General features: G+C 41.7%; 1 protein-coding gene across 1 annotated transcript in view; it reads right to left on the reverse strand.

Annotated features, from left to right (window-relative positions):
- SLC7A3 (solute carrier family 7 member 3) overlaps positions 1-19952 on the reverse strand; it is a 169264-nt gene extending 149312 nt beyond the window's left edge. Inside the window, exon 1 of the mRNA XM_075834289.1 lies at positions 19781-19952. Within this exon, the coding sequence (XP_075690404.1) occupies positions 19781-19872 (92 nt within the window). The 5' untranslated portion in view covers positions 19873-19952. The remainder of the gene's footprint in view (positions 1-19780) is intronic.
- Positions 19953-24095: the final 4143 nt, after the last annotated feature.

A 24095-nucleotide genomic window follows, 5' to 3' on the forward strand; every position in this document is an offset into this window, starting at 1 on the left:
GGTTGCAGGGTGTTTGTTCTCTGATGTTTCTCACCTGACACACCAACGTCCATTCAGTCGATGAAGCAGAAAATGTGACTCATCGGAGAAGGCAACCCTTTGGTTGTCCAAATCCGATACTGCCATGCAAATTGAAGCCTTTTTTTTTTTTCCAATGCACCTCTTTTAGCATAGGAGTAGCGACCGTCCGTCAGCTTCAGAGCCCCAAACGCAGTAGGGTTCGCTGAACTGTTCTTTTAGACACACGTCTGGTAGCCCCCTGGTTGCATTAACATTTGCACAAAAACTGCACCAGGAGCTCCATGCATGGGCTTCCATGGTCGAGCAGCTGCAGCAAGCCTTAGGGTATGTGCACACGCTAGCTTCCTTTTACATCTGAAAAGACAGACTGTTTTCAGGAGAAAACAGCTGCGTCGTTTCAGACGTAAAAGCTCCTCCTCGCATTACGCGAGGAGTCTTTGACGCCCGTAATCTTGAGCTGTTCTTCATTGACTTCAATGAAAAACGGCTCAAATTACGTTTAAAAGAAGTGCCCTGCACTTCTTTGACGAGGCAGTCATTTTACGCGTCGTCGTTTGACAGCTGTCAAACGACGACGCGTAAATTACTGGTCGTCGGCACAGTACGTCGGCAAACCCATTCAAATGAATGGGCAGATGTTTGCCGACGTATTGTAGCCCTATTTTCAGGCATAAATCGAGGCATAATACGCCTCGTTTACGCCTGAAAATAGGTCGTGTGAACCCAGCCTTACATTACCAAGCACAATGCCAAGCATCAGATAGAGTGGTGTAAAGCACGCCGCCACTGGACTCTAGAGCAGTGGAAACGTGTTCGGTGGAGTGACAAAGTATCATCCTCTATCTGGCAGTGTGACATAGGAGTCTGGGTTTGGAGAATGCCAGGAGAGCAGTACCTGCCTCACTCCATTGTGCCAACTGTAAAGTATGATGGAGGAGGGATAATACTGTGGGGATGTTCCTTAGGTGGTGTTCTTCGTTCCAGTGAAGGGAAATCTTAATGCTTCAGTTTTGGGAAGGCCTTTTTATGTTCCAGCATGACTGTGCCCCAGTGCACAAAGCAAGGTCCATAAAGGCATGGTAGGTGGGTTCGGTGTGTAAGAACTAGACAGGTCGCACAGAGCCCTGACCTTATCCACATCGAACACCTTTGAGATATACTAGAAAGGAGATTGAGAGTGGTCATTGTATGAAAAAAATCCCAGACTCCAAAATCTTGTAGAAAGACTTCCCAGAAGAGTGGAAGCTGTTTTAGTAGCAATGGGAGGGGGGGGGGGGGGACAGACCAACTCCATATTAGTGCCTTTGGATTTAGAAAGGGATGTCATAAAAGCTCCTGTAGGTGCAATGTGTAGGTGTCCAAATACTTTTGTCCATATAGTGTACATAGGGAAGCAGGTCCCTATCCCATCTGACTTCTGTAAACAAACATTCCCATGCTTAGGGACTGCATTTTAACCCCTTTCCGCTTTGGCTACTTTTGAGCCTCATTTTTAAAATCTGACATGTTTGACTTTATGTGGTAATAACTTTGGAAATACTTTTACCTATCCAAGCGATTCGGACATTTTCTCGTGACACATTGGACTTTATGATATTGGCAAAATTTGCTCGATACATAGAGGATTTAATTGTGAAAAACACCATAATTTAGCGAAAAGTTGCAACAATTTGTATTTTTCTAAATTTAAATGAATCTGCTTGTAAGACCAGTTATACCACACAAAATTGTTGCCAACTAACATCCCTCATATGTATACTTTAGATTGCCATAGTTTTTTTTAACATACCGTATATGTCGGCGTATAAGACGACTGGGCGTATAAGACGACCCCCAACTTTTACCCTTAAAATATAGAATTTAAGATATACTCACCATTTCATGCAGGAGCGCTTCACTATGGCCATCGGCGGCAGGACCCAGGACTCTCTGTCTCTTTGAACTCGCGCATGCGCAGATAGGCTGCTTCATCGTGCGAGATCTGAGAGGCAGGGAATGAGAGGAAAGGGCGGGCCAGAGCATCTTACAGAGATGTTCCCTGGCGGCTAATACCGGCTTCCCTCAGATCCGTGGCGGATTCCGTGCATCCCGGGAGCCTGTGTACCGGACTGCAGGCTCACAAGGTAACACACAACCTGTGTGTAGACAATATGTAGACTAGGGATGTCACGATACCAGAATTTGGACTTCGATACCGATACTTCGTTTAGTATTGCGATTTCGATACCAATTTCGATACTTTTGGCAACAGTAATAAAAAAAAATTCTTCCGTTTTCTGATGTGAGGCGCGACGTGTGATGAATTTTGAACGCGCCTCACATTAATAGTAATTAATCCCATCATGTTTCTCAGTCATATTGGGTTAATGTGTGAGGTACATGATGGGGTTAATTACTATTAATGTGAGGAACATGGAGGGTAAATTCATAGCACCTCACATTAATAAGTGAATGAAAGCCGTGTTTATTTCATTTTTTTACAGCGTACACATCATAAATGATGCAAAAACATTGTTGTCCGCGCCATTACTGAATGTGTGTATTTTATGTATTGAGACTTTTTTTAAAGTTTATTGTAAAAAAGGTGAAGGTGTATTTTTTTTTAAATTTAACAATACTTTGTTTTTACTTTATTTTTAAACTTTAATGTACTGACATATATCAGATATGTGCCAGTACATTAACCTGTGGACGGATAATACACAGGCAGTTGTTAGGACATACTTGGGTATGTCCTAACAACATGAAATATGGTAAGACAGCCCTGGGGTCCGTCAATAGACCCTGGGCTGTCTGCCCATATATGGTATGGCCCTCGATCGCGCATCCCCCCTTCTCACTTTCCCCTGAATGCTGCAGTCAGCTGTGATCGCAGCATTCAGGGGAATAACGGCGGAGATGAGAGGTTTCTCTGATCTCCGCCGTTATAGCGCGGGGCTGCGGCTGTGTAATACAGCCATTGCCCCGCTCCTGACAGGAAGTGCGCGCGCGGTCAGCATGAGGTGATGCGGCCGGCGCTGCACTAATGAGCTGCAGTTCAGGCACTGAAGACAGAACATGGGGGTGTTTTGTAGCGCGCCCGCCATGTTCTGTCTCCAGTGCCGCCGCTCATTAGTGCAGCGCTGGCCGCATTGCATCATCCTGACCCCGCGAACTTATCATGACTCAGGAGCGGGGCTGTGGCTGAATTACACAGCCGCAGCCGCGCTCCCATACATTCATGTGTCACTATACTGAGCTGTGCGGCTGCAACGTGCATCCCTAATGTAGACAATATCCGGCATATAAGACGACCCCACACTTTTGACATTTTTTTAAGGGTGTAAAAAGTCGTCTTGTACACCGATATATACGGTAGTTTTATTTTTCTAGGTTATTACAAGGCATTTTCAAAAGGATATTTTGACAGGGGCCAGTTCAGTTGTGAAGTGGCTTTAATGGCCTTTTATGTTAGAAACCCCCAATAAGTCACCCAATTTTAAAAACTGCACCCTCAAAGTGTTCAAAACGGCATTTAGAGAGTTTAACCCTTTAGACGTTTCACAGGAATTAAAGCAAAGTAGGATGTGAAATTTACAAATTTCATTTTCTGCAGAAATTAATTTTTAATCAATTTTTTGTGTGAATCCTGAGACGTTCTGAGGGTGAGCTGGAGGATCCCTCCTGTTTTTTCAATATTTATTGCCCAGATCCTGCAGCTTTTAGAAATATCTCACATGTGGCCCTAGTGTGGTAATGGACTGAAGCACCGTCCTCAGAAGCAAAGAAGCACCTAGTGGATTTTGGGCCTCCTTTTTATTAGAAAATATTTTAGGCACGATGTCAGGTTTGAAGGGCTCTTGCGGTGCCAAAACAGTGGAAATCCCCCAAAAGTGACCCCATTTTGGAAACTAGACCCCTCAAGGAAATTATCTAGGGGTATAATGAGCATTTTGACCCCACAGGTTTATTGCAGAAATTATTGGAAATAGGCCATGAACATGAAAATCGACATTCTTTCAAAGAAAATGTAGGTTTAGCTAATTTTTTCTCATTTCCACAAGGCCTAAAGGAGAAAAAGCACAATGACATTTGTAAAGCAATTTCTCCCAAATAAAACATTACCCCACATGTAGTCCTAAATGGCTGTTTGGATACACAGTAGGGCTTAGAAGGGAAAGAGCGCCATTTGGCTTTTGGAGCTCAAATTAAGCAGGAATGGTTTGCAGACGCCAAGTCGCATTTGCAAAGCCCCTGAAGGTCCAAAACAGAGAAAACGCACAAAAATATACTCCATTTAGGAAACTACACTCCTTGAGGAATTCATCTACGGGTATAGTCATCATTTTGACCACACATAGATTTTATTAGAATTGGGCAGTGAAAATAAAAACCATCCTTTTTCTTCAATAAGACGTAGCTTTAGCTCAAAATTTTTCATTTCCTCAACAAAGGAAAAAAAGAACCCCAACATTTGAAAAGCAATTTCTCCCGAGTACAGAAATACCCCATATGTGGTCATAAACTGCTGTTTGGGCACAGAACGGAAGGAGTGCCATTTGGCGTATAGATTTTGCTGGATTGGTTTATGGTCGCTATGTCGCATTTGCAGAGCCCCTGTGGGACCAAAACAGTAGAAACCCCCCAGAAGTGACCCCATTTTGGAAACTACACCCCTCAAGGTATTCACATGGGGGTGTAGTGAGCATGTTAACCCCACAGGAGTTTTGCAGAAATTAGTGTGCACTCGATGTTGCAGAGTGAAAATGGGATTTAGATAGCCATCTAATTATTATGCTGGGTTTCCCGGTTTTAGAAACACCCTATATGTGGCCCTAATCTTTTGCCTGGACATTCGACAGGGCTCAGGAATGAAAGAGTACAATGCGAAGTTGAAGCCTAATTTGGCGACTTACAAAGTATTGGTTCACAATTGCAGAGGCTCTGATGTGAAATAATAAAAAGAAACCCCTGAGAAGTGACCCCATTTTGGAAACTACACCCCTCAAGGCATTTATTAAGGGGTGTAGTGAGCATTTTCACCCCACAGGTCTTTTCCCATAAATGATTCCGCTGCGGATGGTGCAAAGTAAAAATTGCAATTTTTCCCTAGATACGCCATTTCAATGGCAAATGTCGTGCTCGGCTTGTGCCACTGGAGACACACACCCCAAAAATTGTTAAAAGGGTTCTCCCGGGTATGGCGATGTCATATATGTGGAGGCAAACTGCTGTTTGGGCACACTGTTGGGCTCAGAAGGGAGGGAGCGCCATTTAGCTTTTGGAGAATGGATTTTGCTTGGTAGTAGTTTTGTTTGAGTATTACTGGTATTTCAGTTTATAACGTGGGGGTACATGTAATCTGGGCAGAATACATGAGGGGCATAGTCAGGTGGTATAATAAGGGGTAAATAATAAAATAATCTGTGAAGCAATCCTTTATGCACAAGCCAGTGTCGCACTGATAAAAGTCCTTCCTTATCCCACTTTTGGTCCACAATCCCCAGCAAAATTACCCAAACTGCAAAGTGTTGTCCTGGTAGAATATGGGCACCCTAACTTCCAGAAGATATGTAGGAGTCCTCTCCTTCCTGGTTCCCTAATTTTAGGGCCTTAATAAATCGCCTCTTGAAACAGAAGTGTTCCCCTCGGGCCTGCACAACCACATATTTTTCTTTCCTGACTTATTGGAGCCTTAAATAACTTATGGAGTGCTGGAAAGAAAGTACATTATTGGAGCCTTAACTAATTTTATTTTTTCATAGACGTAGTGGTATGAGGGCTGTTTTTTTGCGGGACGAGCTGTAGTTAATATTGGTATGATTTTGGGGCACATGCGAGTTTTTGATCACTTTTTATCCTTTTTTTTTTGTGAGGCAAGGTGACCAAAAAACAGCAATTCTGATTAGGGTTTTTTTTTATATACAGCGTTCAGCATGCGTTATAAATTACATGTTAACTTTATTCTGTGGGTCAGTAAGATTCCGGCGATACCAAATTTATGGTTTCAAACTTTTTGCACAATAAAATTACTTTAGTAAAAAGAATATAATTTTTTCTGTCGCCATGTTGTAAGAGCCATAACATTTTAGTCAACAGAGGTGTACGAGGGCTTGTTTTTTTGCGATACGAGCTATAGTTTTTATAGGTACCATTTTTGGATACATGCGACTTTTTGATCACTTTTCAATTTTTGGAAGACAAAGTGACAAAAAAATAAACAGCAATTCTGGCAGTATTTTTTTAGTTTCTTTTTTACGGCGTTCACTGTGGGGGACAAACATAATTTTTATAGTTCAGGTCGTTACGGACGTGGCGATACGAAACATGTATGGTTTTATTATCTTCTTTCAATAATAAAATGACTTGATAAGGGAAAAAGGGCGATTGTGTTTTATTTTATAACTTGAAACTTATTTTAACTTTTTTTTTTATACTTTTCCTTAGTGCTCACTAGGGGACTTGAAGGTCCAACTGTTTGATTGATGTTCTAACACATTGCACTACCTATGTAGTGCAATGTATTAGAACGGTCAGTTATTCAGTGACAGCAAGCCGATCAGGCTCCGCCTCCGGTCGGGGCCTACTTCCGTAATGGCAGACAGGAGACCATTGTTCGGCCTCCTGTTGCCATAGTAGCAGTCGGCAGCCTTGCCATAGCATGGCAGGGATGCCAATTTGCTACAAACCAGTAATATGCAGCGATCGCTGCATCTAAGGGAAAAATGGCAGGAATTGGCGATAACTCCGGTTCCTGCCATTACAGCGGGGTGTCCGCTGTAACATACAACGGACGCCCACTGCTGATGACTCCAGCTTAGCTTCTGAGCCGGAAGCTGAGCTGGCGCCATCTTGCCGATGGTACCGGAAGCCTTTTAGGACCCGCCTCCGAGCGGAACAAAGGAGGCTTCCGTTGCTGGCAGACCAGCCATCGGCAACCCAGCGATCACATTGCTGGAGTGCCTGTGGCTAAAAACCAATCACATGCTGTGATCTATATTGAACGCAGCATCTGAGGGGTTAATTGGCCAGATCGGAGGCTAGCTACATCAGGGTGCTAGCTGTAACATAACCGGCGGTGATGTTGTGGGCTTAGCTCCTGGGTCCGCCATATCCCCGCGACGTAATAGTACTGCGCTTTGCGGGATGCCCAGCCCGACAGCGCCGTATATTTACGGATGTCGGGAAGGGGTTAAAAGGAAAATGCCAACATGTATACTAAGTACCCAGGCTTTCTCCCCTCTTCCCCACCCATCTTTCACACAGACTTCAAATAATAGACAAATAACTTACAAATCAAGTATTCCTTTCTCATCTGCTAGGAGCTGGATGCGGTTAACACAATCCACCAATGGATGGCATATCGATGATTTTCATGTCAAGGATCAGCGATAACTGAAGCTATTGTTAATGGTTGTTGTTTTCCTGGATTTACACTAGGAATTATTACAACTGTTCAACAACTATTAAAATCAGATTATTTAACCGATGCAAACGAGGCTTAAGGGTTAAACAGATATAGTAACGCATTATTAAAACCTCCACATATGTATAAATTGGACACATTTTTTATTATTACGAATAGGAAAATATAAAGTGTTTTATCTGACCTAAATGTAGAGCGCTATCCATTTCATGCTTCAATTTACCTCTGCAAACACATTTTAATGGAAATGAAGACGGTCTCTCATCATGAGGGATTGCTGCACTCTGGAGCCTCATCACATCCAGCTGTCAACAGTCAAAAATTATCACTTACAAGCTGATAAATTGGGCTTTTCTGCCAAAAATGCTTATAAAAAAAAAAAGACACAGGAAGATCATCCAGGTGCAGAATTAAAAAGAAGGGCTCCTGTAGAAGATTCACATCCACATCGTGTTTTAGAAAACAGATGAATAACATATGGACGAGGTTATTACCCATACAGGCTTGCATAGAAGAACACCTGCAATACTACAGCAGTTGTATCACAATATCTGTACATGTTGTATTGGTTCCTAGCCGCAGATGTTAAAGTGAAGATCATTTGTCAATGTCAAAAACCCTAATTATAAATGGATATTTTCTGCACAGCTCCTAGTTACACAGGATAAAGGGGCAGTGTACAGGAAACAGACCTTGATATGTAACTGTGGCTGGAAAAAAAATGAACTCATCTATCTCTATTAGGTTGTGTTAACTGGAAAAGTGCAGCGAACATAAGTGACCAAGAAGAAAAAAAACAAACCACATAATCAGTCAAACAGGAAATAACATACCCTCGCATCAGCCTCAACCCTGATGAATAAGTTCTAAAAAAGGACATACAAAGCACAAAGATTTGAAAGGGTTTTTTATTACTCCAATGCACCTAAAATAAAGAAATAAAAAAAGAAAACTTTGTAAAGTCTTGATTAAAAATATCCCATTGTTTTCGGTATGCAGCTCATATGTAGACCTGTCTGTCTTCACGGTTATAGACAGCAAAGAAACCCTAAATAGTCTAATCCTGCAGTCATATTCCCTTTTGGTAAATTAGCAAGAAGTAGGGGACAGATAGAAGTTAGTATCACTGCAAGATTAGACTACACAAAGCTTGTTTCTAGTCTGTTGTCATGGAGACGCATAGGCACTGTAAAAGAAAATTAAGCAACTTTGCAAATAGTTCCATATAATTTTGTATCTAGATTCATAAAATAATTTTTAGTATCACTTCATAAGCTGTACCAAAGAAATGAAATCACATCAATGACATGGACCTGACAATTTCAGGCTGCACTACTTCATATAAATAATTATAGCTCAACAATACGAGACAGAGAACCTAGTTTTAATACAGTGCCATGATCTGATGCACCTCATCTCCTTTAGCTACATCCATGGACATTATGCACTTATTTAACCCCTTCCCGACATTTGACGTATCCATACGCTAAAGTCGGGTAGGGGGAAGTATGGAGCGGGCTCATGCAGTGAGCTTGCTCCATACAATGACGGTGTCGGCTGTATGTTACAGCCGACACTTTAGAATAACTAGCGGCATCGGGCTCGAGCACGATCCCGCTAGTTTAACTCGTTAAATGCTGTGGTCAATACTGATCGCAGCATTTAAAATCGTCAGAAAGAGGGGGGGCGACCCCTTCTAACAGCTCATCGTGCCCCCCGCACCGCAATCGTGGGGGGGGGGCGGATGGTTGCTATGGCTGCCTGGGGGCTTAATGAACGCCCCCAGATCCGCCATCTTTGTACACCTATTAAGCCTTGCCTCCGGCAGGGCTTAATGTGTGCCTGTCAGAATCACGATATACTGCAATACATTAGTATTGCAGTATATCGTACAAGCAATCTAACGATCGCTGGTTGAAGTCCCCTAGGGGGACTAATAAAAGAAAGTAAAAATGAGTGTAAAAATAATTAAAAGTTAAAAAAAAAAAAACCTTTTCCCATTTTCCCCCTAGAGCATAGTAAAAAAATAAAAATAAACATAATTGGTATCGACGCGTCCGCAAAAGTCTGAACTATTACAACATATAATTATTTAACCCGCACGGTGAACGCCGTAAAAAAAAAAAATTTTAACCGCCAGAATGTCTATTTTTTGGTCACCTCATCTCCCACAACCTATGAAATAAAAAAGTGATCAAACCGTCGCATGTACACAAAAATGGTATTAAAAACTACAGCTTATGCCGCAAATAATAAGACCCCATACCACTTAATCGACGGAAAAATAAAAAAGTTGTGGCTCTCTGAATTTGGCGACGCAGAATAAATTTTCTTTTTTACACTTAGGTTTTTACATGTAAAAGTAGTAAAATATAGAAAAAACGATATATACAGTGAAGGAAATAAGTATTTGATCCCTTGCTGATTTTGTAAGTTTGCCCACTGTCAAAGACATGAACAGTCTGGAAATTTTAGGCTAGGTTAATTTTACCAGTGAGAGATAGATTATATATTTTAAAAAAAACAGAAAATCACATTGTCAAAATTATATACATTTATTTGCATTGTGCACAGAGAAATAAGTATTTGATCCCTTTGGCAAACAAGACTTAATACTTGGTGGTAAAACCCCTGTTGGCAAGCACAGCAGTCAGACCTTTTTTTGTAGTTGATGATGAGGTTTGCACACATGTTAGATGGAATTTTGGCCCACTCCTCTTTGCAGATCATCTGTAAATCATTAAGATTTCGAGGCTGTCGCTTGGCAACTCGGATCTTCAGCTCCCTCCATAAGTTTTCGATGGGAGTAAGGTCTTGAGACTGGCTAGGCCACTCCATGACCTTAATGTGCTTCTTTTTGAGCCACTCCTTTGTTGCCTTGGCTGTATGTTTCGGGTCATTGTCGTGCTGGAAGACCCAGCCACGAGCCATTTTTAATGTCCTGGTGGAGGGAAGGAGGTTGTCACTCAGGATTTGACGGTACATGGCTCCATCCATTCTCCCATTGATGTGGTGAAGTAGTCCTGTGCCCTTAGCAGAGAAACACCCCCAAAACATAATGTTTCCACCTCCATGCTTGACAGTTCTTTGGGTCATAGGCAGCATTCCTCTTCCTCCAAACACGGCGAGTTGAGTTAATGCCAAAGAGCTCAATTTTAGTCTCATCTGACCACAGCACCTTCTCCCAATCACTCTCAGAATCATCCAGATGTTCATTTGCAAACTTCAGACAGGCCTGTACATGTGCCTTCTTGAGCAGGGGGACCTTGCGGGCACTGCAGGATTTTAATCCATTACGGCGTAATGTGTTACCAATGGTTTTCTTGGTGACTGTGGTCCCAGCTGCCTTGAGATCATTAACAAGTCCCCCCCGTGTAGTTTTCGGCTGAGCTCTCACCTTCCTCAGGATCAAGGATACCCCACGAGGTGAGATTTTGCATGGAGCCCCAGTTCGATGTCGATTGACAGTCATTTTGTATGTCTTCCATTTTCTTACTATTGCACCAACAGTTGTCTCCTTCTCACCCAGCGTCTTACTTATGGTTTTGTAGCCCATTCCAGCCTTGTGCAGGTCTATGATCTGGTCACTGGCATCCTTAGAAAGCTCTTTGGTCTTGCCCATGTTGTAGAGGTTAGAGTCAGACTGATTAATTGAGTCTGTGGACAGGAGTCTTTTATACAGGTGACCATGTAAGACAGCTGTCTCTAATGCAGGCACCAAGTTGATTTGGAGCGTGTAACTGGTCTGGAGGAGGCTGAACTCTTAATGGTTGGTAGGGGATCAAAAACTTATTTCTCTGTGCACAGTGCAAATAACTATATATAATTTTGACTATGTGATTTTCTATATATATATATATATATATATATATATATATATATATATATATATATATATATAATCTCTCACTGGTAAAATTAACCTAGCCTAAAAATTCTAGACTGTTCATGACTTTGACAGTGGGCAAACTTACAAAATCAGCAAGGGATCAAATACTTATTTCCTTCACTGTATTTGGTATCGCCGTAATCGTATTAACCCACAGAATAAAGTTAACATGTTGTTTTAATTGCACCGTGAATTCCGTAAAAAAAACGCGCAAAAAAACATGGAGGAATCGCTGTTTTTTTTCATTTTCTACCCCACAAATAATTTTTTTCATGTTTCCTAGTACATTATACGGCAAAATAAATGGTGCTACGAAAAACTACAACTCGTCCCGCAAAAATCAAGCCCTCATAGTACTATATAGACGGAAATATAAAAGACGTTATGGCTTCTGGAATGTGGGGAGGAAAAAATTAAAATGAAAATCTGAAAGTTGTTTACGACGGGAAGGGGTTAAAAAAGGTGTCTAGAGGGCATAAGATTTTGGACATTCATCAAGACTATAATAAGGGGAGAGAGAGCGCGAAATAATATACAAAGATAACGGTGTGTTCACAGGTTTAGTTCAAATGTTAGTACAGTGCTCCCTAGAACTGGGCAAAATTGCCCAAAAAATTAAATCCAGATTTTTTTTTTCTATGCTAGGGGTGATTTTTTATTTTAATTTTTTCAGTTTATTTAACAGTATCACCAAGACATCATTTAATAAATTATTTTCTTTATATAAATAGCTTTAAGATATATTGCTATAATTATTGTACGTAACTTCACAACTTTTAACCTCTGCAAAAACTTTTTTTGTCCGAAATACAATTGGAAAAACGTATATCGAATAGATTATAACGTCTGTGTTTACCGGAAGGGAACAGGTTAACAATCTATAATCAATGATGCGCTGCGTGCACTAATATCCCTCTCTGCCCGTCACCACCTCATCTGGTCTCGGACATTGGAGGAGAGAGCGGTCTAAATTGCAGCAAGGCCAGGCAGATAGGGCCGAGTGGGCACTTTGAGGAGAGATTACATTATAGTGTCTGAGGTCTGAGCAGGACCCTCCTGTGCAGTACCGGCCACATGATGGGGGTCCTAAATAAATGACATTATGGCCGGATTCCCACGACTGTGATTGGACCGCGAAAAACAGTCATTGTGTCAGACTTATTTCCCGGCCCGACCACGGTACATGTGAACGGGACTCCTGGTATCAGTCATTTAGGCCACAGTCACATGACAGTGAAAAAAAAATGGCCATTAAAAACTGACCAACTGTCAGTTTTTCATGTCCATTTTTCACCAGTGTGTCTCCAAATGGATTTCCTTTGTCAGAGTTCCTTTGCCCAATCCTCTGAAAACAGCACAATGCCCATGTAGATAGTGCCGCAATGTCCTTGTAGATAGTGCCACATTGCCCACATATAGGAACTGTGACCCCCTCCATATAGTCCCACGCAGCCTTGCAGATGGCAACCCCTTTGCAGATAGCACCACCACCTCCCAAGTAGATCGCACCCCCACACTTGTAGATTGCAGCACCACCCTCATCCCCCTTGTCGATCGCACCGCACCCGCATCTTTCTTGTAGATCGCACCACTGTAGCTGCCCCAGGAGTAGAATCCCCGTCCAGAGGTTGCCGACCCTCTGCCCAGGGATTCAGCTCCTAGTGGGAGCTACAGTGGCGCTATCTACAAGAAGGTTGGCAGGGGTGCGATAAGCAAGGGGAGGGTGCTATCTACAAGGGTGGGTAGTATCTACAGGGCGGTGTGGCTATATACGAGGCGTCCCTGCTTCTCCACGGAACTGCTTTTCCGTACTGTATCATTTTGTTCATTACAGGACAGAAGTTTCGTGGGGAAGCAGTGACAGAACGGGGTGCAGCTTGTCAGACTGGGCAGACCAGGCAGTGCCGAGGCGGAGCTTGCTCCTGCAGCATGGCGAGACAGCGCCACTAAAGAATTGATTCAACCATTCTGTTAAAAAAACAGAAAATCGCCCCCCCCCCCCATCATCATCCCCCATCAGAGGCTCGGGAGCCACACGTTGTTCTCGGGACTCCTCCATTGGGCTCGCCATTGGCCACCAGCTGCAGATACTATTGTGTACTAGTGGCACTAGGAAGTACATAACATTACTACAAATTGGTACTAGGGTCAAAACCATATCTCCGGCAGTTAACGCTAAACACTAAAGTGGGAGTCATATTTTATAGGCTTTCCCCCCCTGAATATTAACCACCTGTCGTATTTGAAAGCGTCTTGAGACTAACTAAAGGTTGGGAGACCTCAGCGTTCGACTATAGCATGCACAATGTATGACAGTATTCAATATAAATCAGCTTTAGAGTGTACCTATCACCACCAAGGGGGTACTTGTTTTATTTTAAAAAAACAGCCCCTTTAGAAAAAATATTTTGCTAAAAACGGCAGAATTTTTTTATAGCTGCTTACATGCTTTAGTTTTGCTATGCAAATTCTCAAACATCTAGATTTGGAGATTCCTGGCATCCCCCCACAGATTCAGAACGCGAGATCTCAGGCTATGTCTAAAAGAGCGCTAAATACGATTTTAATATAGCAATTACCGATCGGTAAGCGTTAATACAGCCTTTACCACTCTTCAAAATAAAACAAGTACCCCATTGGTGGCGACAGGTAGGCATTAACCACTTCCCGCTGCTTGACGTACTATTCCTTCATGCTGAGCGCGTCATTCACGCACAGTGATGGAATATTACATCATGGGGAAAATACAGCGCCATTTTCCCCCGGTGTTTCCTTGAGCTGTGATAACGGAGGTTCCCAACAGCAGGCTATCATAGTTCTATTTGCAGGGACCGATCGCGGCGGTCCCCGCCAATTAACCCCTTGGGCCCCATGCACACGACCGTATTTTTCATCCGTAATTACGGACCCATTCATTTCTATAGGCCACGGACATCTTTCCGTACTTTAACCCCTTAAGGACATGGCCAATTTTGGCCTTGAGGACAGAACAATTTTTTTAGATCTCCCTCTTTGCATCCAGACGCTCATAACTCTTATTTTTTTTGTATGACGTAGTTGTATGAGACTTTGTTTTTTGTGGGACGACTTGTACTTTATGTAGGTACCATTTTTTGGTACAAATACATTATCGTTTAATTTCTATACATTTTTATTTTGGCGAAAATGCAGAAAAAAAAAAATTCAGTTCCGCAGCAGATTTAATTATTTTTATTTTTTTTACACCATACACCGATCATCATAAATAATGTTATACATTTGTTGTTTAGGTTGTTAAAGTCGGGGTGATACCAAATATGTCTATATTATTTCATGTTTTGGGACTTATATTTTAGAGAGTTTATTTATTATTTTAAAAAAAAGTGTGTTTGTGTATCTTTTTTACTTTTTATTTATCATTAATTTTTTTACATTAATTTAATTTTTATTTTTTTTAATCCCATAAAGGGATTTATCATTTTGATTTTGAAATATGTTCAGACCGCCCTGGAGTTCTTCAATGGACCCTGGGCTGCCTGGCCATACGAGTTATGGGCTTTGATCGTGTCACAGTTATCTTCTGTGACGCGATCAAAGTACAGTCCCCTCTCCTTAAACACCGCGATCAGCTTTCATCGCGGCATTCAAAGGGTTAGCGGCGGAGAGAAGATGTTTCTCTCCTCTCCGCTGTTAGAGTGGGGCCGTGGCTGTGTATTACAGCCGTTGCCCCGCTCTCGATCACGCGTAGAGACGGCTGTCACACAGGACGAGAATGCTCATCCTAAAGCGCCAAGTACTCGCCGCTCAGGACGAGAATTCTCGTCCTGTGTCGGCAACTAGTTAATGGATGGGTGTCTGTGCTGAAAAACGTATAGAACCTGTCCTATTCTTGTCCGTAATTACGGCACAGACTCTCCCATATAAGCCTATGGGCGCTTCGATAAATACGGACAGCTATGGATGAGCATCCGTAAACCTTCCTTATTTACGGAAGCATTGATATGCAACATGTTGGTGACCTCATTTGCAACCTCCCTCTTTTTAACAGATCCATATACAGATGCATTACGGACCGTATTTGCGAAGACCGTTTCGTATATACGGATGACTACGGCTCCATATTTACAGACAGTATTTACGGATAGATGAAAATACAGTAGTGTGCATGGGCCACGTTGAATAGCGATCACGGCTTCTAAGGCGTTACAAAACCATTGGCAGCCCCGCGACGCAATCGCGGGCTGCCGGTGGTTGCTATGGGAACCAGAGGCCTAATAATGGCCCTCGGGTGTGCCATCTACGGAAGACTAATAGGTCCTGCCAAAGGCAGGACCCACTAGGCTTGCTGTCAGTGAGTAACTGACAGCTCTAATACACTGCACTACGCATGTAGCGCAGTGTATTAGAATTGCGATCAGGGCTTCCTGCCTTAAAGTCCCCTAGTAGTACAGAGAAGAAAGAAAAAAAAAAAAAAAAAAAAAAAAAAAAAAAAGGTTGTATAACAATAAACGTTTTAAGGTAATAAAAGTACAAATTGCCCTTTTTCCCTTATCCAGTACTTTATCATCCAAAAAAATAGATAAACTTCACATAATTCATATCGCCACATACGTAACGGCCTGAACTATAAACAGTGAACGTCGTAAAAAAATAAATTTGAATAATCCATACCGCAATCACTATTTTTTGGTCACTTCACATACCAAAAATTGGAATCAAAAAGTCACATGTACCTAAAAATGGTACTAATCAAAAACTAGTTAGTTAAACAAAAAACAAGCACTCAGACAGCTTTCTTGATGTAAAAAGAAAAAAGTTACGGCTCTTAGAATAAGGCAACACAAAAAGTACATGGATTTTTTTTTTTTAAAAAAAAGGATTTTATTGTGCAAACGCCATAAAACATAAGAAAAACTATATGCATTTGATTTTGTTATCGCCGTAATTGGATCATATTCACAATAAAGTGATTATGTCATAAATAGCACACAGTGAACGCTGTAAATAAAAAAATAAAATAAAAGACAATAGTAGAATTGCGGTTTTCTAGTAACCACGCCTCTTAAAAAAATAGAATAAAAACTGATCAAAAAGCCACATGTACCCTAAATTGGTACCAATGAAAACTACACTGATTGTCCTGCAAAAAATAAGCCCTCACACAGGTCCGGTGGAAAAAATATGGCGACACAAAAGGTGCAGAATGTGTTCCAAAAGAGGATAAGATCTGGCACCATTTATCACTGCAACACCAGCCACACATCTGCGGATTATCATTTATTTATCGCATTATTATACCCTCTTATAATGCTCTGATGTACTCCGCACAGTTTACATACGCCCCGACATTATAAACTGAAATACCAGTAAAACCCCAAACAGAACTGCCGCCAAGCAGAATCTGCGCCCCAAAAGCCAAGTGGCGTCCCTCCATTCTGAGCTCTACAGCATGCCCAAACAGCAGTTTACGCCCACATATATGGCATCGCCATACCAGGGAGAACCCACTTAACAGTTTGAGATATTTGTCGTCAGTGGCACAAGCTGGGCTTAACATATTGTGCACTAAAATGGCATATCAGTGGAAAATCCACTGCGTATTATTTTCTAGTAAAAAAAACACCTTTTGGGTCAAAATACTCATTGCACCCCTTAATAAATGCTTAAAGCTTAAAGATTTCGGACGGATCAGCAAGTTACCCCTTACCTACAGATAGACGGTAACTTGTTGTAACCGGAATACCCCTTTAAGGGGTGTAATTTCCAAAATAGGGTCACTTCTGGTGGGTTTCCATTGCTCTGATACCGCTGGGGCTCTGCAAATGCGACATGGCACCCGAAAACCATATAGCAAAATTTGGACTCCAAAAGAACACATAGCTCCTTCCCTTTGAGCCCATGGGAGGGCTCCAAACACAAATTTATCACCACAAATGGGGTATTACCGCATAAAGGAGAAACTGTGCAGCAAAATGGGGTCTTTTATTCTTGTGAAAATAAGATAAGATATTTTAAGCAAAAACTACATATTATTGGAAAAAATATTTTTTAATTTTGCAGTCCAATTAAAATACGTTCTGTGGAAAAACTGTGGGGCCAAAATGGTCACAACACCCATAAATGAATTTCTAGAGGCATGTAGTTTCCAAAATTAGTTCTTTTTGTGGTTGTTTTCTATGTTTTTGCACCACACGACCTCTTAAAATCTGGCATGGTGCCTAAAATATATTTTAAAAAAAAATAAAAAATAAAAAAAGGCCCCAAAATCCACTAGGTGCTCCTTTGCTTATGAGGCATGTGTTTTAGTCCAGTGGCACACGAGGGCCACATGTGGGATATTTCTAAAACTCTCAGAATCAGGGCAATACATATTTAGTTGTGTTTCTCTAGTAAAACCTGTGTTGCATTAAAAAAAAATAATTAAAATTCAATTTCTGCGTAAAAATTTAAAAACGTGCAAATTTCACCGTTGCTTTAATTCCCGTGAAATGCCTAAAGGGTTAAGAAACGTTATAAATGCGGTTTTGAATACTTTGAGGGATCCAGTTTTTAAAAAGGGGTGATATATCGGGGTTTCTGATATATAGGCCCCTCAAAGCTACTTCAGAACTGAACTGGTACCTAAGAAAAAAAAAAAAAGAACAGCTTTTGACATTTGTGTCGGCTGTAATATACGATAGCAACTGCAGTATTTAAGTGGTTGACAGAGGGAGGGGGCTCCCTGTGTCCCACCGACACCCCCGCGAGTGAGAACGGGTGCTATGGCAACCAGGAAGCCTAGCAATGGGCTTCTGGTCGGCCAGGTACGGAAGCCTATTAGGTCCTGCCCAAGTCAGGATCTAATAGGCTTAAAGAGGCTCTGTCACCAGATTACATAATGCGATCGGCGCTGTAATGTAGATAAGTGGTTTTTATTTTTAAAAACGATAATTTTTTAGCGAGTTATGAGCAATTTTAGATTTATGCTAATTAGTTTCTTAATGCCCAACTGGGTGTTTAACTTTTGACCAAGTGGGCGTTGTAAAGAGAAGAAGTGTAGAACGCTGATCAATCAGCGTCATACACTTCTCTCCATTCATGTCCATTTGTACTCAGAACAGCGTGATCTCGCGAGATCACGCTGTGCTGTCACATACACCCACATTAACTTTACTGAAGTGTCTTGAGAGTGAATAGACATTGCCTCCAGCCAGTATGCTCTGTCTATTCACACTCCCGACACTTCGGTAAAGTCTGTGTGGGACTTAATCACAGCACAGTGTGAACTCGCGAGATCACGCTGTGTGAGTAAGTCCCACAGAAACTACAAATTGACATGAATGGAGAGAAGTGTATGATGCTGATTGGTCAGCGTCATACACTTCTCTTTACAACGCCCACTTGGTCAAAAGTTAAAAAACGCCCAGTTTGGCATTAAGAAAGTAATTAGCATAATTATAATCTGGTGACAGAGCCTCTTTAAGTGTCAGTTGAAAAATGACAGTTACAATACACTGCACTATATAAGTGGTGCAGTGTATTGTACAGGGGATAAGAATCTCAGATCTTCAAGTCCCCAAGTAAGGCCTCTCACACCCACGAGCGTGTTCGGTCCGTGATATACGGTCCGTACGTCGGCTGCATTTCCCGGACTGAGCACACTGCAGGGACCCGGGCTCCTAGCATCATAGTGATCTATGATGCTAGGAGTCCCTGCCTCGCTGCAGAACTACTGTCCCGTACTGAAAACATGATTGCAGCATGGGACAGTTTACCCGCAGTGAGGCAGGGATACCTAGCGTCATAGATAACTATAATGCTAGGAGCCCGGGTCCCTGCAGTGTGCTCAGTCCGGGAAATGCGGCCGACATATATCACGGACCAAAACACGCTCGTGTGTGAGGACTAAGGGTAAAAACAAAAATAATAATAAGTGAAAAAGTCAAAACAAAGTGCTTAAGAAAAATAAATAGTGTTTTAAGTAATAAAAAGAATAATCGCCCTTTATAATTGAAAAAAAAAAAAAAAACAACTGAAATAAACTATACATAATAGGCAACGCCATGTTCAGAACGACCTGAACTATAAAAATATAACGTTAATTTTCAGTGCACAGTGAACACTGTAAAAAAAAATGTAATAAAAAAAACCACAGCATTTCTTTTTTTGGGTCTTCTCTCAAAAAAACAAATGTAATAAAAAGTGAACAAAACGTCACAAGTACCCCAAAATGGTACCCACAAAAACGACAATTCTTGATGGTGTACAGATCCATACAATCAGATCCTTCATCGCTACCAGCCCAGTCACACGGTCTCCTGCCTGTAGTCAAGACGCAGAATCACATCCTCACAAGAAGTTTATAAAGTCAGGAAGCGCAAGCATCTGTGCCGACCTTGCTGCTGGCACCTCCACTACCAGTCACATACCGGAGCATCTATACAAGCGGTCTGCCACCTGTGGCGACACTAGGACTGGCAGCATGCCAGAGAGACGAGGACACTTACCCGGGTACTCGTGTAACTCGAGCCCTGTCTTCCTGCTCAGCTCTGACAAGTGAATGGAGAGTCGGCTTGTTTCTTCTAAAAGAAGAGGTCATGTGATCAGTCCTGGGCGGAGTCTCGCTGTAGTGGCTAGCTGCTAGATGGAATTGGCTCTAGTGCTGGATCACCTGAGGAAAGACATCAGGTAACAGATCCTCGAGAGTATTTACAGGAGACGTTTTAATCGCAGCAGCATTTCAGCAAACGCCGCGGTTTATGTCTCATCATATACAAATTGAAATGCACATTGGCGTGCAGCAGTCGCGTGTGTAATGTGCGTGCAGTAGAGCTGTGTACATGCCTGTGTGGTTGCAATGTGCACGCAGCCAAATGTTTCTGTGCAAAGCGCACGTTTTCCTTCTACATTAGAAAAATAAAATTTGTAGTAGTTGGTATGAGATTCGTTGTCAGTTTTTATGTGCACTAGTTTTTGCAGATCTCCCCTATTGAATCCTGTCCAGCTCCCATGTACCGTATCAGTGCACGACTATATGCGAGTACAGGGCAAGCAGCGCCACCCACACAACCAGGCTGTACTCTCTGCCCTCCTGGCAGTGTATGAATGGAGACGACCTACCTGGTGACAGCAGGGTGAGGGCTGCATCATGTCGAGCTCCACTCCCATCAAAGCGTTGCATCAGATCATGATAAATAATTTGGGGCCTGGTTGAAAACCCTCCACAAACTACAGATTATGTACAAATGAAGTGAACCCTAATACCACTGCAAGAAGGGAAACTGCTGGAGTACTCCAAAAATAACTAATAAATCACTTTAGGCCAGGGCTTTACTAACTTATTAAATCACAATTCAAGAAGGAAATCAGTGACATTTTTCTGCAATTCCCCAAAAAAAGTGTTACAACAAAATCTTACAATTGGGAAAAAAAAAAAAAAAAGACATTATATATATATATATATATATATATATATATATATATATATATTCCTTATCGAGCAGTGAACCAATGTACAAAATAACCACGTTCAGCAGATCCACTCCCTTGTATTTAAATTTTTTGAATAAAAAAATGAAGATCGGATATGTTACTTTGTAAAAAAAAAAAAAAAAAAAAAAACACGCTTCGTTTAGCAACAATTATGGAAATCATGGCAATAAAAAAAATTACGAGCACGGCCAGGCACGGGCAGCCGGCCGCTTTTCCGAGCCGTGCTCCCATTATAAAGTCTAGCAGCACGGCCTGTAAAATAAAGAAATAGAACATGTTCTATTTTTTTAACGGCACGGGCACCTTCCCGTGAGAAAACGGGAAGGTACCCGTGGCTAACAGAAGTCTATGGGCCCGTTATTGCGGGTCGTAATTACGACCCGCAATAACGGGTGTTTTTACGGTCGTGTGCATGAGGCCTTATGCTGAGAATCAATACTCCTTTTGACCAAGACGTACAGGAAGGCAGATCTCCCAAACATGGCCTAATCTGGCACATAACTGCAATATAATATGAAATTTCACAATCTGAAGACTTAGGCCCCATGCACACGGCCGTATTTTTTCCCGTCCGTAAATACGGGTCCTTTGTCACCCGTATTCCACCCGTAATTACAGATCCGTTTTCTCTGCTATATTGCACTGCACTATTCGACAGCCGCTTCTCTCTATCCAGCACTGATAGAGAGAAGAGGCTACTGATCAGTGCTGGATAGAGAGAAGGGGCAGACCCTTCTCTCTACCCAGCACTGATCGCCAGCCTCTTCTCTTTAAATAAGCTCTGATCGACAGCCTCTTCTCTCTATCAGTGCTGGGTAGAGAGAAGGGGCAGCCCTTTCGGGCAGAGTTTCCGCACTGGACCGCAACGATAGAAAAAAAAAAGAAGTTCATACGTACCCCGGCCGTTGTCTTGTGATTGGCTGCAGTGGTCACATGGGATGAAACGTTATCCCTGGAGACCGGACTGGAGGAAAAAGCAGGGAGTTCTGGGTAAGTATTAACTTTTTTGTTGTTGCAGGTTTTCAGAAATCTATATTGTGAGCGCCGCGCATGGTACTCACTGTTCAGCAGTAGTCACTGTCCAGGGTGCTGAAAGAGTTACTGCCGATCAGTGCAGCCCCTTCTATCTATACAGTACTGATCGTTTAACTCTTTCAGCACCCTGGACAGTGACTATCCTCGGACGTCGCCTAGCAATGCTCCCGTAATTATGGGTGCTCACACGTAGCCACCCGTAATTACGGGAGCACCATAGACTTCTATGGGCCTGCCCGTGCCGTAATTACGGCCTGAAATAGGACATGTTCTATATTTTTCAACGGCCCGGGCACCTTCCCGTACGCAAACGGGAAGGTACCTGTGGCCAATAGAAGTCTATGCGCCCGTAATTATGGGCGTTTTTTTACGGTCATCTGCACGGGGCCTTAGACTTTTTCCACAGCGCATGTTAATCGCAGTTTTGTTGTTGTTTTTATATGCTTTCAAAACTGCATTTTACCGCGATTTGCTGTAATTTTTTAAAGCACTTATTTATTTTTTAAAGGTCATTTTATTAGCCCCTTCAGGACGGAGCCTGTTTTTGCCTTGAGGACAAAGCAGATTTATTCAAATCTGACATGTATCACTTTATGTGGTAATAACTTTGGAAGGCTTTTACCTATCCAAGCAATTCTGAGACTCTTTTCTCGTGACATATTGTACTTTATGTTAGTGGAAAAATCTCGTCGATAAATTAAGTATTTATTTGTGAAAAACACCAAAATGTTTTGAAAATTTGCAAATATTAGCATTTTTCGAAATTTAAATGTATCTGCTTGCAAAACAGATAGTAATAACACAAAATAGTTACTATTTCACATATGCTATACATCTACTTTATGTTTGCATTGTTTTTTGAACGTTCTTTTCTTTTTCTAGGACAATACAAGGCTTAGAACTTTAGCAGAAATTTCTCACATGTTCAAGAAAATTTCAAAAGGTTTTTAGGGACCAGTTCAGTTCTGAAGTGGCTTTGAGGCCCTTACATATTACATAGACCCCATAAACCATTTTAAAAACTGCACCCGTCAAAGTATTCAAAACAGCATTCAGAAAAGTTTCTTAACCCTTTAGGCGTTTCACAGTAATTGAAGCAGTCAAGGTGAAATTTACAAATGTCATTTTTTTATTTATTTTTTGCAGAAATGCAATTCTAATAATTTTATACAGAAGATTTTACCAGAGAAATGTAACTCAATACTTATTGCCCAGATTCTGCAGTTTTTAGAAATATCCCACATGTGGCCCCGGTGTGCTACTGGACTGAAACACAGGCTTCATGAGCAAAGGAGCACCTAGTGGATTTTGGGGCCTTCTTTTATTAGATTATATTTTACACAGCATGTCAGGTTAGAAGAGGTCTTGAGGTGCTAAAACAAAGGAACAAAGGAAACACCTCAAAAAAGACCCCATTTTGAAACTACACCCCTCAAGGTATTAATCTAGGGGTGTAGTGAGGATTTTGACCCCACAGGTGTTTCATAGATTTTATTAGAATTGGGCAGTGAAAATTAAACATTTTTTTTTCCACTAGGACGTAGCTGTAGCTCAAAATTTTTCATTTTCTCATCATATAAAGGAGAAAAACCACCCCAGCATTTGTAAAGCAACTTCTCTGGAGTAGGGAAATACCCCATATGTGGTAATAAACTGCTGTCTGGGCACATGGCAGGGCTCAGAAGGGAAGGTGCGCCATTTGGTTTTTGGAGCGCAGATTGTTCTGGATTGGTTTCTTGGCACCATGTTGCAATTACTGAGCCCCTGAGGTACCAGTACAGTAGAAACTCCCCAAAAGTGACTCCATTTGGCAAATTACACCCATTGAGGAATTAATCTAGGGGTGTAGTGAGCATTTTGACCCCACTGTTGTCTCATACATTTTATTAAAAATGAGCAGTGAAAATTCAAAATTAAATTTTTCATTTTCTCATCAAATAAAGGAGAAAAAGCACCACAACATTTGTAAACCCACTTCTTCTGAGTAGGAAAATACCTCATATGTGGTCATAAACTGCTGTGTGGATTCATCGCAGGGCTCAGAAGGGAAGGATCACCATTTGCCTTTTGGAGCACAGATTTTGCTGGAATAATTCCTGGGCGCCATGTTGCATTTACAGGGCCCCTGAGGTACCAGTACAGTAAAAACCCCTGAAAAATGACTCAATTTGGTAAACTACACCCCTTGAGGAATCTAGGGGTGTGGTGAGCATTTTGACCGCACAGGTTTTTGCTGAATTTATTAGAATTGGGATGTTAAAATAAGAAAAAAAAACTATCTTTTCCAAAAAGATG

Source organism: Rhinoderma darwinii, chromosome 8 (genome assembly GCF_050947455.1).
Source record: "Rhinoderma darwinii isolate aRhiDar2 chromosome 8, aRhiDar2.hap1, whole genome shotgun sequence".
Lineage (NCBI taxonomy): Eukaryota > Metazoa > Chordata > Amphibia > Anura > Rhinodermatidae > Rhinoderma > Rhinoderma darwinii.